Source organism: Thalassophryne amazonica, chromosome 13, assembly GCF_902500255.1.
Source record: "Thalassophryne amazonica chromosome 13, fThaAma1.1, whole genome shotgun sequence".
NCBI classification, from domain to species: domain Eukaryota; kingdom Metazoa; phylum Chordata; class Actinopteri; order Batrachoidiformes; family Batrachoididae; genus Thalassophryne; species Thalassophryne amazonica.
In genome coordinates, this window is record NC_047115.1 from 84100551 (window position 1) to 84116959 (window position 16409).

The following is a 16409-nucleotide window of genomic DNA, read 5'->3' on the forward strand; positions in this document are numbered from 1 at the left end:
AACATTCAGCACTATAATTGTGAAACAACCTGAAAAATATGATTGATAATAATATACTGTACACATTGGTTCATACTTTGAGTTATGTAGATGGTGCACATATTTATTAATTTAATGTTAAAAAAATAAATTTTTGTAAAATTTAATATTTTCTTACTGACAGGAAATCTATGGTATATTGATTTATACTTTTTTGTTTAAAAGACATGTATCACACAAATGAAAGAGAAAATAAAGTTCTATGACCAGCATTGCGTGTTTTTGTAGCCAACAGCAAGAAATACATTTAGCTGCATGTGCATTGTTACAATATTATTTTCAGTTTTGTACGGTGGCCTTAAGAGGTCAAATGCACTGCAACGCAAGAAAACACCAGCAAACACAAAAATGCTGCAAAAGCACACAAAACAAAATGTTAGTTAAAAAAACAAAACAAAACAGAAGTTGGAAAAAAGAAAACGAAAATAAATGCACTGCAATTTATAAAAACACTAGCAAACAGAAAAAAAGCAACAAAAACATGCAAAACAAAACTGAAGTTGAAAAAAAAAAAACACAGCAGATGGCGACAGTAGTGCGCCGTGTCGGTTTGGAAACCGCCAATAAACTTGACCAAAGCAGAAGAAGGTGACAATGATGATGACAAGGTTAGGCTGCAGTGCATTTACTTCAGATTTGTTTTTTCCAACTTCTGTTTTGTTGTTTCCAACTTCTGTTTTTGTTTTTTCCAATTTCTGTTTTGTTGACTTTTGCAGCGTTTTTCTATTTGCTGGTATTTTCTTGAGTTGCAATGTATTTGGACTCTTGCAGTGCATTTGGCTTTTGCAGCGTTTTTCTATTTGCTAGTGTTTTTTGAGTTGCAGTGCATTTGGATTTTGCAGTGTTTTTCTATTTGCTAGTGTTTTTTGAATTGCAGTGCATTTGGCTTTTGCAGTGTTTTTCTATTTGCTGGTGTTTTCTTGAGTTGCAGTGCATTTGGCCTCTTGTAGTGCATTTGGTTTTGCAGCGTTTTTCTATTTGCTAGTGTTTTCTTGAGTTGCAGTGCATTTTGGCCTCTTGCGGTGCATTTGGCCTCTTAGGGCCACTGTAGTTTTGGCTTTCAGTGCTGCTTTTATTCACTATATTTCACTGCTAATGCCAAACCTATGCAAGTTCTTCAGTAGTACACAGGAGCACCCCTACTTTCTAAGATACATGTAGACTATGTAAATTTGCCCAATATTGCTAGCTAGCAGGCAGCACGGTGGCTTAGTGGTTAGCACTGTTGCCTCACAGCGAGTAGGTCATGGGTTCAATTTCCGCCTGCGGCCTTTATGTGTGGAGTTTGCATGTTCCCCCGTGTTTGCGTGGGTTTCCTCCGGGTGCTCCGGTTTCCTCACACATCCAAAGACATGCGGGTTAGGTGGACTGGAATCTTTAAAATTGTCCATAGGTGTGCGAGTGGGTGTGAATGTGTTTGTTTGTCTGTTTGTGGCCCTGCGACAGACTGGTGTCCTGTCCTGGGTGTACCCCGCCTCGCGCTCGATGACTGCTTGGATAGACTCCAGCCCCCAAGCGACCCTTGATTGAACTAAGCAGCTGAAAATGAGTGAGAGTGAGACTGCTAGCTAGCTTCACTTTTGAACCTTTCAGCTTCAGTATTGCAACTTCCATTGCATAAACATTAAATGCAGGATGAGCACCTTAACAGCACTGAATGGTATCATATCCATGATAGGATGTGTGTGTTGGAGTGGGCATTGATGACAAATATTTTGTTGAGAGTTATAAATAAATAAATAAAACCTATATTCTCAGTTTTATTCTACTTCTGTATGTATTTTATATCATAATCAAATCTGTGTAGGATCTATCACTGCCAATTTAGGCAAATGCCTCCTAATGTTTAATTGTTATTTGTTGAGTGCTGTTTCACAAATACCTTAAAAGTACTGGACTCTATGTTTGAGTGGTTGTTGCTTGTTAAGGTACAATTATCAGATTTTTTTTTTTTCTCTGTGCTTTGACAGAGAAGGATTAGAACAAAATCATGAGTGGAAGAGGCAAAACAGGTGGTAAACCCATGGCCAAGGCGAAGACTCGCTCCTCCCAAGATTCAAGACTCAAGACTCAAACAACTTTATTGATCCCTAAAAGGGCAATTCATTTACAGCTCCTCTGACTGACCAAATCCAATTTATGAGTATTCCCTGGTCTCCGATATCTTCCTTTGCAAGGCAGACAGTTGCTCCAAGATGTTTTCCAACTTGCGTCTGAGTTCAAGGGTTAATGCCGTCTAAGATTTGTACTGCTTTGCCCACCTCATTAATCATGACGGACAGGTGAGGGGTCGTGATTCTGGTCTCAGCTGTCTTGACAATTCTCTGATAGGTCACGGCAGTACATAAATCAATAAGCACAAGCCCTCCTACTATAAAACCAAATAAAAATAAGTCTTTGACGTCCTCCACAGAGAGTGGAGCCACGCACCATTTCTCCCAGGCTTCGAGAATATAGCCCGCAGGGTAGGTTCAATCTGGGCACGCAGGGTCCCCCAGCTCAGATATCCTTGTTGAAAAAATGGTGTCAATAGCGTTCAAAGACCAGCTGATCAATTCCATGGTTATTCCAAATATAGTTTGAAGAATTCACAGTCTGGTGAAGTTGGGACGTTGAAGGTTGGAGCAGAGATAGAGAAACACAGAGGAAAGGAGAAAGGAGAGAGTGCGACCACCCTCTCCCGAGTCCCAAGCTTAAGCAAGTCCCATGCTGGATTGCAGTTTCCACTCGGCTGTGTCCACCGTCTGCTGGGAAGGACAACTATGCGGAATGTGTGGGTGCCAGAGCCCCGTTTACCTGGCAGCTGTGCTTGAGTATCTGACTGCTGAGATCCTCGAGCTGGCCGGCAACGCTGCTCGGGACAATAAGAAGACTTGCATCATTCTCCGTCACCTGCAGCTGGCTGTCTGCAATGACGAAGAGCTCAACAAACTGCTGGGCGGAGTGACCATTGCTCAGAGTGATGTGCTGCCAAACATTCAGGCTGTTCTGTTGCCCAAAAAACAGAAGGCTGCAAAGTCTAAGTAAACTTGTACTTTGAGCTGGTACAGGCTGGCCCTTTGAGCTGGTACAGGCTGGCCCCCAAACATGGCGGCACGTGTAGAGGCAGTGGGTCGGGGATCTCGGCGTTTTGTTTTTCTTTGTGTGGTATGTGTGTGTTTTGGCCCGGTTTGGCCATTTGATTCACTGATCCAGTATGGAAGGTCAAACTTTTGGACACTGGAAAACTGTATGAACTCCATGCAGCCGCAAAAACCGGAGAACTGCTGAATTTCCACCAGAAATTCAGCGGACGACCATGGGAGATATCGTCCCCTTTCTGTGGCTCAGGAGATGAAGGAGGTTCCACAAACAAAAGTGGGGCAAGGGGATCTGTGTGTGGGCTAGGCTACATACTAACCCACACGGGATCGGCACTTCCCCGTATTTTCTTCCAAATGCCCAGTCACTCGCCAACAGAATGGACGAGATCCAGCTGAGGATTGTTTTACAGAGGATGGATAGTTGTGCTGTGATTGTCACGGAGACCTGGTGGGATAACAACAGACCAGATGCCGCGGTAGCGCTAGCAGGGCGCTCATTGTTCCAGGCAGATTGGATGGCAGATTCAGCTAAAAGGAAAGAAGGCGATTTGGTGCTGTACATTCACAACTCCTGGTGTACAGCAATGAACGTCTTTGGAACATTCTGTTCCCCTGACCTGGAATATCTGGCCGTGAAATGTAGACCATTTAAGATGGTGAGAGAGTTCTGTTCTATCCTGACAGTAGTTGTTTACATTCCACGGCAGGCCGATACTAATTTAGCACTGGAGGAGTTACACTGTCTGATTAGCAGGCAGATGAATGCTAAAGCCCCTTTCACACCGGGGGTGCTCCCGGTTGCTCCCAGTTGCGCCGTGCGTCATTATGACAACGCCGCGTGGAAGCAAATCAGTGCCGAGACGATGCAGCTCGGCACAACAGCGCAAGGGCGCAAAGGAGGAAGCAAGTCAGGTGCCGAAAAATTAAACCCGTAATTTTTTTGGCGTCCTGTGCTCGACACAGAAAAGAAGTGGTTCCAGCCTAAGTCGGGGCAAAGAGGTGTAATTCAGGGCAAAGAGAAGTTACCCGGCGTGACATGAAGCCAATTTATGATTCCTGCTGTGTTCCATTGTTCCCGCAGTATAAATCACGCAGGTTTGTTTTTATACCGTGTACTCAATGCAGTAAAAACTACATGCTGAAAAAAATGCAGAATGATTGCCAGAAATATCCAGTAAAAATTCCGGACATCTCTAGTCCACTCATGGATGGTCGTTCACGCGTGCACATGTGAACAATTAAAAGAAAAAAAAGTCTGGCTGCAGGCATTATAGTTCCTTGTTCTCTGCTCAAACTGTCACATCACAGTTAAAAAAAAAAGGACAAAAAAGGACATAAGTCCTGAGACAGGACATGTCAACATCAAGTAGAACTCCAGACATCTCCACATTTGCTTGACGGTTTGCTCGCGCACATCACGCGGTCAAAGGAGGAAAGAAAAGAAAAAAAAATTGTCTGCAGGCAATTAGTTTCTTTCTCTCCTCAGACTCTCTTATCACAGTTAAAAAAGGACATAAGTCCAGGAGATGTCAACATCAAGTAGAACTCCAGACATCTCCACATTTGCTTAAGGATGGTTCGTGCGCGCGCATCTTGCGGTCAAGGGAGGAAAGATAAACTATAACAGAACTCAGAGCGCAGCCCTGCAGCTCAGCACAACAACAAGTAGAAGAGAAGTCAGAGTGCACAGTCTGTCTGCAGCCAAACTGTGCACTCTGACTTCTCTGTGCAGAGAACCTGCAGGCTGCGTTCTCACCTCCTCTCTGCCCCCTGCTGCGCGCACCTGACGCAGAAATTCCTGCCACACAGAGCAACTGGGAGCAGCCCCGTTGTGAAAGGGGCTTAACCCGAAGGCGGCTGTAATCATGGCTAGCGACTTCAACCATGTGGAATTAAAAGCAGTGTTCCCTAAGATTCATACATTTATAAATTTTCCAACCAGGGACAACAACATCCTGGATCAGGTGTATTGTAATATCCCGGGAGCATACAAGGCTACAGTGGCACCACATCTAGTAATGTCAGAACACATCTCTGTGGTGCTGATCCCAGCTTATAAACATCTGATCTGTAGGTCGAAACCACCAATACAACTGTGCAGATATGGACCAAGGACGCTTCTTCAGCATTGCAGGATTGCTTTGAGCTAACTAAGTGGGGTGAGTTTAAGGAGGGTGCAGACCTGGAGACATACACATCAGGTGTCCTGTCCTATGTGTAGTTTTGCACTGATGCTGTCCTACCTACAAAGACCATCAAGGTTTTCCCAACCAGAAACCATGGCTGGACAGCACAGTGAGGTCCCTGCTGAAAGCCCAGGACGCTGGCTACAAGACTGGTGTCAGGCCCGCTTATAGCAGGGCCCGTAAAGAGCTCAAGAGAATCCAGAGGGCAAAACACAGGTACAGGCAGCGCACTGAGGAGCATTTTGACAATAACAATCCACAAAGTACGTATGTGGAGCGGTATTAGGACCATCACAGACTTTAGGTGTAATGACCGGCAGGTAGCCACCTTAAATAGATTCTTTGCACACTTCGATACTCCTGACAGCAGAGAAACTGTTCATTTTCCTCGGCTAGTGGAGCAGCATCAGCCTCTCGTCCTGCAACTGCGTTTGAAAACGTGCTGACCAACTGGCGAGGGCCTGTTTGGACATCGTGATATTGTCCCTGCAATTGTGGTTCCAATTTGCCTCAAATCCTCCATAATTGTGCCTGTGCCAAAAAAAAAAAAAAAAAATCAGCTGTCACCTGCCTTAATGACTACCATCCTGTCACCCTGACTCCGGTAGTTCTGAAGTGTTTTGAAAGGATCTTCCTAAAGTACATAAAGGACTCAATCCCTGCTGGCCCAGACTGTCACCAGTATGCTTAAAAGGGGACTCGTTCAACGGAGGATGCAGTCTCATTAGCACTTCACACAGCCCTGACTCACCTGGAGCGTCCTAATACTTCTGTTAGCATGATATTCATGGATTTTAGCTCAGCATTTAATATAGTTAGTCCAGACAAGCTGGTGCTGAAGCTTCACAACCTCGGTCTGTCTGAGTCGCTACTGGATCAACAGGCCTCAGCTGGTTTGAATAGGGGACTGTACATCATCCACACTGGTTCTGAACACTGGTACACCGCAGGGCTGTGTGCTCAGCCCAGCTCTTTTCACCCTCTTTACCCATGACTGCTCATCCATCTATTCCTCTAACTTGGTCCTCATGTTTGCGGATGATACCACAGTGGTGGGCCTCATATCGAACAATGATGAGGCTCACTACAGAGAGGAGATCCAGCATCTGACAGGATGCTGTTCAGCCAGTAACTTGGTTCTGAACATCTGTAAGACCATGGAGGTCATTGTGGACTACAGGAGGCTGAGAAAGACAAAACATGATCCTCTCTTTATCCATGGGGAGGCAGTAGAGCAAGTGGACAGCATTAGATTCCCGAGCATCCACATCACATCCAACCTGACCTGGTCTCTGCACACATCTTGCCTGGTGAAGAAAGCCCAACAAATACTTTTTTCCTCAGGAAACTGAAATGGACTGGACTTTCCTCTCGGCTGCTCACAAACGTTTATAGGGCTATAATAGAGAGCATCCTTTCCCAGAGTGCCACAGTGTGGTATGGGAGCTGTACGGCACAGGACAGGAAGAATTTGGCCTGGGTGGTGAGGACAGCTCAGGGCATTGTGGGAGGTCCTCTCCCGGATATGGATTCAATATATGCTGGCTGGATCCAGAGGAAGGCTCGGCATATTGCAACGGATCCCACTCATCCAGGCAATAGACTGTTTGTACTGCTTCCATCGGGGAAACATACAGGAGCATAAGAACACAGACCACAAGACTGAGAGACAGCTTTTTCCCCAGAGCTGTGAAATCCATTTCCCCCCGTGCGTAGTCACACACATTCCCACACATCATTTTCCTGTAGTCACCAAGCACCCCCATACCACTGCATACACACACATACGTCATTTTTTTCTGGAGTCAGTTAAGCTCCTTGCCCCCTGTACACACACCCACACACACGTCGTTTTCCCCCCACCCCTCAGAGGCACGGTGCAGCACTTTACACTACTTTTTTGCCAACGCCCAATGCTAATTGTGTATTGCATTTGTATTTACTTTTTATTTATACATCCATTGTATATATTTGTTTATCTGTTTTTCCTTTTTTTGACACAGAGCTTCTGAAAGAAATTTCGTTACGTGTAAGCATAATGACAATAAAGAGATCTATCTATCTATCTATCTATGAGATTCACTGTGAACTGCTGTATTTAAAATATTTTAAGGTTTCCATCATACTTTCAGATGTCAGAAAAATTTAGTTCGCGACTCAGTCCAAAAGAACATGGAAATTTGAATATTCAAACAACTGGTTGAGAGAGTTGTCTCACAAATGCTTTGCTCAAATACTACATATCCTTGAAATGGAACTAAAAAATTGCATACTGCATGATATAGTTATGACTGGTATTTATATTTCTACTGCCAGTCAGAACTTATGGGAAAAAAACGTGTGTGAATTTGTCCCCGTTCCTCAGTGTGTTACAGTCACAAACATCCATCCGCTCATTCTTAGATTTAAGGTTATATGTTTTAAACACTCACCAGCCACGTGCACATTCCTCAGGATGAGCAGGCGATTAAACATTCAAAAACAGGCTTGAGCTTCATGTCCAGCAGGGGAAAGTTAGAGTTATACACTGCCTTACAAAACAAGTATTCTGCCCCTTGGTATTTCACGCATTTTGTTTATACCATTTCAAATACAAAAAGTAAATCAGGCTTCTCAATATAAAAATTTCTAAAATTACCTTTCTTAAACTCAAACTCAAAGCAAATGTCTAAAATATGAGATAAATTAATTTAAAATGATGGGTTGTATAAGTAATGGAACACTTTGGTATAATACCTGTAAATAATCAGTTTTATTGCCAGTTTTCTTCAGGCAAGTCAGGGGATGGATACATGAACATTTCCAAGTCACTGAATGCGTCTTCTATTTTATTTACATCAATTTCAAAGAAATACAAACAGTATGACATTCTATGGTAAATCTGTGTGGAGTTGACAGTTCTCTTAAACTGAGTGACTGTACAAGGAGGAGGAGAGTGAAGAAAGACACCCAGAAGAAGTTATAGGCTTATGTGGCTGTGATTGGAGAAATTGTGCACAGTGAAAATTTTGCATTTTGTATCACCACTCTTACAGCTTCACAGTAGAGCGGACAAAGATTTTCTTTCACCAAAACATCAAATCTTGGCTTGCATCTCAGATGTACCTTCTGGCAATTTGTAGCTAAACTTTCAGGTCTTCTTTTTAAGAAAATCCTCCTCTATACCACTTCATCAAGAAGCTGCACAACTGGTGATGCAAAATACAAAACAAGCACTGTGCACAATTTATCCAATCACAGCCACATGAATCTATAACTTCTTCTGGGTTGTCTGGGTGTCTTGGTGGCTTTCCTCACTCTTTTCCTTCTTGCACAGTCACTTGAGAACTGTTGCTACAAGCAGATATACTGTAGAGTGCCAAGACCATGACCAGTTGTGATCGAGGGAGCTGAGGTGGAGGCTGTGGATTCCTACAAGTACCTCGGGCTGTGGCTGGACAGCAAACTGGACTGGACAATCCAACACCAACCGCCATTTAACATCTGCCGGAAACTCCTGTGGATGTTCTACCAGTCCGTAGTAGCCAGCGTCCTCTTTTACACCGTGCTTTGCTGGGGGGGGGGGGGGGGGGGGGGGGGGGGGGGGGGCGGCAGCACATCCAAGGAGGACACATATAGGCTGGACAAACTGATCAGGTGGGCTGGCTCTGTGGTTTGCATGAAGCTGGACTCTCTGGTGATGGTGGCAGAGAACACTGGACAAATTGCTGGACATTATGGACGATGCCAGTCACCCTCTGCACACCGTCATCATCAACCAGAGGAGCCTCTTCAATCACAGACTGCTCCTTCCCAAGTGCAGGACCAACAGACTGAAAACTCCTTTGTCCCTCAGACCATCAGACTGTACAACTCCTCACTCAGGGGGAGGAGGAGTAACAGGAAGACAGGGGACCGGAAGGAGAGAAACTATTTTTAGCCAGTAGCGAGCAGTATTTCTGGTATTGATATTTTGCCAATTGTTTTTACTTTTGATACTCTGTGTGCTTCTTACCCTGTGTGCTACTATATAATGCTGTTGGAACCCCAACTTCCCTGAGGGAGTCTTCTCAAAGGATTAATAAAGTTCTACTTAATATAATCATACTGTTTGTATTGATTTGTAATTGAAGTAAATAAAGTCCAATACATATTCAGTGTCTTGGGAATGTTCATGTATCCATCCTCTGACTTGTCTGAAGAAAACTGGCAATAAAACTGATTATTTACAGGTATTATACCAAAGCGTTCTATTACTTATGCAACTCATCATTTTGACTTTTGTAGTTCTAATTAATTTATGTTGAATTGTAGAGATTTGCTTTGAGTTTGAGGAAGGTAATTTTAGAAATTGTTATACTGAGAAGCCTGATTTAGATTTGTATTTGAAATGGCATAAACAAATTAAAATGCGTGAAATACCAAGGGGCCTGATACTTTTGCAAGGAACTGTAATGTGTTTGTTTCACACCTTGGCTCCACTACATATGAATGTGCACTAACAGAGTTTGTTTCCACTGATGATCTGATGCAGAGAAACCACAAACGTCACCAATGAAAAACTTTATTTGAGAACAGCAACAAGCATCGACCCAATAATCTTCACAATGCAGGATGGTAAATATAATGCAGTTCTACATACTAAGTGCATATAGACCTTAGCATTTATATTACTTCCACTATATATGTCAAGAATGGACAAGTCAATAAATAAGCATTCACTATACACAACATTATCGTAACTGTGTGATTGTTGAGTCTGTTGCTCAGAGGTGCATCAGAGGTTTTGACGGGAGGAATGAGGATGAGGCATGTAGCATCATGAAAGCTGCGTGATTAATCCAACTGTCAAACCTACAAATACATCCTACAGTTACACTTTCAAGGTGTTACATCACAGTTAGCTGAACAACTTGCACTAGCGCGTCATGTTGCACTGTACTTCTGGTGTCACAATACGTATATGACTCACCAAAGTGACAATATTGATTTGCAAACAACTGTGTAAAAAAAGGTAACACACTCCATTAATGTAAGCTTTGTGTTCAAAGAGTGTACCACCACTACACACAAACACGAAATACATCTACTGTGGAATCCACTAGAGAGTAACACAACTCCTACACAATAAGACAAAGGCGGGTCTAGATATCCACGTCCATCATCATTGTACAGCCGTGACCTCTTCAGTGAACACACCTGCGCTAGACGCCCTCGTTAGTCTCAGACATCGTGCTAGCTTTAAGACACACGTCAGTGGTGCCATTTCCCTTTTTAAACACAAGCTACTGTGTACATCTGTGTGGCTGCTCCACCACACCAAGGACACTGAAACCAGTAAAAGCAGCATGAATATAAATTACCATGGCAACAACGGCTTGCTGGGATCTGGGAACATAACTGGTGTCGGACTCCACGTTTGTGTTCTTACACAAGTAACTGTCATTGTGTCAGTACTGCTGCCAAAACAGCTACAGGAGAATCAAAAGCATTTATGCAAAATGTAAACAAAAACATACAAAAATTCATATTTATTACACCAAAAATGGAGATGCTCCCTTCTCATCAACTGGATAGACACTTAATGTGTTAACTTTACAGTACCATTTGAAAACATTGTAGGCATCATTGAAAACATGAAACACAGGACTCAGGTCATCTGATCTGAGCTCTAATTTGTTGTGATGTTTAATCATCTAAAGATACCCTAACGACAGGGGGCAGTCCTGAGCCCACACTGCTGCCAGAGGAGACTACCAAACCTTTAAACAATTCTTTTAGATTACACTTCCAATCTACCTAACTAAATAATCTACTAAGCACTAGGGGTGGAACGACACATTGAGTATTGTGATAAACAAATCATGGAGCATGTATCAAATTGTATTGTTATTTGGAATAACTATTGTGATATCATGAAAAGTCAACTACTACGTGGAAAAATGCCTATCACTTGGAGAAGACTCACAAATCATTTTTACCCAAGACCAACATATGGCCATCAGGTATTGCGAAGACCTAGTGTCCGTCCATCTGTCTGTCTGTCTGCTGGTCCATCCGTCTGTCTGTGTACAGCATAAGTCCAGTTCTGCTACTGCCGCAGTCTTCAAATTCACAGGGAACATGCTTGGGACACAGACCTTGGACATGTTCATAGATGGCTAACCTTGACCTATTTTAAGAGGTATTTTAAGACATTAAAATGTCACATTCTGTACCTAATTTTACTGCATGATCTCTCAGACGTTAGCGCGCGAGTGTGGTGATGTCACTTACTGGTATCGCTAGGTGCTTTGTTTTTGGCTAGAAATAACACCTTTTTCATATATTATGTAAAAGCTAGCAAGAAATAAACACTTTTTTGCTGTCTGTAACCTAATAGCATCTCTGGAAGGATTTACTAAACATTTAGCAGACGTTAGTGTCGTGATGTCACAAGTTGGTAGCAAAACTGTTTCATTTGTGTGTCAATATAACCTCTTTGTCATATATTATGTAAAAGTGAGCAAGAAATAAACACTTCTAAAACTAAAAATTCTGTTTTTAGAACCTAATAATACCCCTGAAGTGACTTAAGAGACATTTAGCAGACGTTAGTTTTTGAGTGGCGGGGGTGACAGCCAATCAGAGTAGAGCTGCACTGTGACATCACAGTCTGGTTGCAAGCTGCAAACTCAGTTTTTGGAACCTATTACTTAAACAACTGCAAATTATACAGAACACAATGCTCATACGGCCGAGGCAATTTTAGCATTGCATTATTTTTAAAATATGTAAACAGTAAACAGACAGCAACAAGGATTAATTTATACTTCTGAATAATTTGTTTCTTTAAACTTAAACATTCACCACGGATTACTTTCTACACAGTTAGTGTGGATAACAATGAAATTATGCATTGTGATACGTATCAAATCAGGACAGGTGTATCGTATCGTGGAGCCAATGTATCGATCCACCCCTCATACACACCAATGACAAATAACAAATGGTGTTGAAAAGTGAAGTGTGCAAATTCTTTCTTACACACTGTGTCATTTTGATGACGCTTACTGAGCTGTCAAGACAGCGAAAGTGCTGAAGTAATGATTTCAGATCTGGTGAACAACAGGGTTAGTGAGAGCAAAGGACAGACAGAGAAAGAGTGGAACAACATCAGAAGGGAAGAGCAGAAAAAAAACCAAACGTCCCAGCAGGTGACAACCAGGAGGGGCTTTGTGGGTTTCTGCCGGGGGCACCGGGAACAGTAGAGGAGTTGCTGATTGGACAGAGAAGGCCAGAGGGAACGACAACACACATCCTTTGCTACTGTGTTGGGAAGGAGAGAAGGATGGAGGAATAATCTTGATGGCTTAAGCCTGATAAGAGAGAAAGACAGACAAAAAGACAAATGGCACACTTGGTAAGATTCCCAGCTCTGGATCAGGAGTTCTACTCAGGAAAAGTAGTAATGGGGAAAAGCAAGAGACAAAAAGGTCACAGTCTAATGTAACCCTGATCCTAATCTTTGATTGATGTGAATTTTGGTTTATTGGATTTCCAACTTCAGCACTTATAACCGCTGAGTGGATCCTTGTCAATTGATTGGTGCTTTGTATGTCACATGACATAGACTATTCGTCCCATATACCGTGCAAATTTGGTTCGATACGTTTTGGACCACTGCACGCCGTGAACCCCACCCACGCACAAACTAGTAGGGGTGGTGTTTAGCTAAACATCGCGGAGTTGGTTTTGCTAATAGACGATGATTCCATCTTTGACCTCATGAAACATCTGTACCATTAAACTCATAAACATTCATTATTTGTATATTATATAATGGCTGAGTGGCTCTTTGTTATTTGATTGGTGCTTTGTATGTCACATGACATGGATTATTTGTTACATTTACCGTGCAATTTGGTTCCATACATTTATTATTTGTATACGTATATTCCATATCTACAGTTTGGCTGCAGTCACTGTGAGTCAGCTGGTTTCTCGCCCAACCTGGACCTGGCACACTGCACGGAGCCAGTGACGGAGCACTGCAGACACGGGACATCTGCAAGCATTACGACTCAGACTCAGATAGTCCTAAAGTCAGCAACCAGAGTAGGAAGCCACATCATTAATAATAATGGCCTCAGCATGGAGGTCTTTGTCAGCACCACGGAGAACGAGTTTCTCTTTCAAGCTCAGTATAAACACGGATTAAGTGAGAAATTAAAATTACTTCCTTTTTTAACATTGACCAATTTCTAATAAATCCAAACCTAATATACATAACAGTCTTTTGTTTACCAACTTTATTTCAGATAAATATCCAAACCTGTTGGGGGCGGGGGTGCCACTGTGGAGCTGTACGCTCTAAAGGGTGCTGCTCTTGTTTCTGAAGTCTTCTGTTTTTGGAGAACTCTTGTTTGTATGATGGCATCATGAAATTCTTGTGTCAGGAAATTGTTAATGACGTACTGTTTCTTCAAAACTAGCTTCAGCCGTTCCTAAACTCTACCTCAAATACCATCATGGAGAACCATCATTATGTCTGCACACGCTAAACCCCCACCCAAACCTTACTGTGCTGACCGGCAGGTCAAGAGGGAGAGTACAATCCAATGAGTGAAGAAAGGGAATCTGATTGACAGGCTGATTGGTTGTCATGGCAAGAGTTATCAATAAAGAAGATTAGTGACACACAGACAGGACAAAGAAAACCACAATGAAGCATTTAGCAAACAGCAGCAAGGTAAATACAAAGAAACATGAGACACATCATGCGATTTATATAGGCTCTTTATAATTAATCGGCGTAAATATGATAACAGACAAGCTTCACGGTGTGCAGTCATCACCTCACCGTCACCTCTGTGACATCAACAAGGAATTACGCAAAAATGCTTCAGTTAAGTTACACTCTGACTGAGTCATAAATGTGTTTTAATACACTGTCTGCACATAAATATGGATGGCGTTTTATGTTCGTCAATTCTATATATCTGTGGAGACACTGTGGAGTGAATATACAGGTCGTCCCCCCCCTCCCTCCCCCCCCGCCCAGGAGGGTGTGACCAGGGCCACCTCCTCCTTGCTATTCAAAGTACCGGTAAGAACAGAGATACAAACTGGTCCTTAGAAACAAAGAATATACACGGGTCAAACACTGTGCGATGTCATCCATATGTTCTCTATAGAATCATTCTGAAGCTCAAAACCTGCTGCTCTGGATGTCCTGATATTAGCAATTCTTACTATGCCCACATCCCTGTTAATCCATATAACAGTAAAGAGTTGGCACATGGGGGAGACCCTGAATGGGACGAATGAAGCCATAACATGCCTCCATCTCAGAGTTACTGCACTAACAGCTAACGGCCTAAGCTTTGTTCAGGTGTTTATTAAATCATTTTGGGAGGGACTGGGTGATTTTCTTAATGGGTGGCTTGGATGTAGTTAATGAGCTGTCTCAGAGGAAAATCATGCAGGGGTGGCTGGATGACCGGCTCCGATTTTGATGAAATTTTCACTATATACCCTTCAAGTAGATTGGTAAGGAATGGCAAAGTTAGTTTTTCCATCAGGCAAATTTTACTTGAATTTTGGTCAGTTCAAAATTTGATGTCATGGCCTCAGACTGTGTTACATTACAAATATAGTTAAAATGCCCAACTCTGACATATTGGTTCTCAATTCTCGACAGGTAGATGGAAACAGTGAGTGTGATTCCTCATACGGGGTGCCAATGACTTTCAAAAACCACTGTTTGTTCTGTGGTATATTTCCTTATATTTCTGTAATTGACACTTTTTGAATTCTATAGGTGAGCACTTTCAGGGCCAAATTTGGGTGAGCAGGAAATTTGAAATTTCTCATAAATCAGTCAATTTTATGCTTATTTCAGCAAATAAGATGTGCTTCCGTTGGACCACGAGTTCCAACGGAAGCTGCTATCTGACGAAGGCCTTTTAGCCGAAACGTAATTATTATGAAATAAAACAGCGGCTAGACATCAATATTTTGAGTGTGCTATGCTTTTTCTTTATATTTTCTACACTCATACCATTATATGCAAAGTGTACAAACTCAAAAAATGTAAAAGTACAAGTTTACATTCACAGTGTCCTATTATATGTAACTAGTATTGTGCAAGGATAATTTTTCTTTTAAAACTGATAAAGCTAGTATACATTTTGTGTCAGCTTACCAAGGTAATGACATATATCTATGAAACCAAAGATTGCAAATTAATTAGAAATTGTATTTGTACTGATATATCTCCCTTTCTGTTTTTGATAGATAGCTATTGGCGCTATGTACAATGAAATGGTTGTCTAAGCCACACACAAATATGGTCATATGAACAAGACAAGAACAACGTGACCTCTCAGTCCAAAATTTTGTCAACTTCTTGAGCAAAGTCAACTCATGAATAATGATTTCTTCAATTTTTACCGAGCTATACATCTCAAGAATTCTCACTGTAAATTCAATGGCCCTGACATTTCAAAATTAGAAATACTCATCACAAAGCACAAATTCAGACAAACCCCCAGATACAAGGTCTTGGTCTCAGATAACACTGCGGTATTCTGATTACACGTGACATATCTTATGGTAAATGCATACTGGTATAAAAAATTGAACAAGTTCTTCACCAACTTCTGCGTTTAGAATGCTTGATTTGATAACCTACTTCCGACCGACTTCCTGTGTCTTTCCGCACCGAACGCCGAACTGTTTACACAGAGACTGCTACCTGCTGCTTTGGACTCTGAACTAACAGTCTTTTTCAAGACTTTTTCACCGTGCTCCAATGCCTGAAGAAGACCTCTAACGGTCGAAACGTCTCCGACGGAGCACTTTTTTGGCCATATCAATTTTTTTTAGCAAGCTAACTAGCTTGCTAACGCTTTCGTTTTTATTTTATTTTTTAGCACTGTTGCCGTGCGTTACCTGTGCTGCTCCACAGCGTGTCTGGTGGATTTTTATTTTATTTTATTTTTTAGCACTGTTGCCGTGCGTTACTTGTGCTGCTCCATGGCCTGTCTGGTGGATTTTTATTTTCTTTTTTAGCACTGTTGCTGTGCGTTACCTGTGCCGCTCCATGGCCTGTTTGGTGGATTTTTATTTTATTTTTTAG

General features: G+C 42.2%; 1 protein-coding gene and 1 pseudogene across 7 annotated transcripts in view; one reads left to right on the forward strand and one right to left on the reverse strand.

Annotated features, from left to right (window-relative positions):
- Positions 1 to 16409, reverse strand: part of klc1b (kinesin light chain 1b) — a 101708-nt gene that overhangs the window by 13876 nt on the left and 71423 nt on the right. The window contains exon 15 of one of the 7 annotated variants that reach the window (XM_034185248.1): positions 12483 to 12645. The exons of 5 other annotated variants lie outside the window; for them this stretch is intronic. In XM_034185248.1, the coding sequence (XP_034041139.1) occupies positions 12640 to 12645 (6 nt within the window). In that variant the 3' untranslated portion in view covers positions 12483 to 12639. Of the gene's footprint in view, positions 1 to 12482; positions 12646 to 16409 lie in introns of those variants that run through there. One more of the 7 variants, XM_034185249.1, reaches the window with a different exon arrangement.
- Positions 1585 to 4275, forward strand: LOC117523785 (annotated as a pseudogene).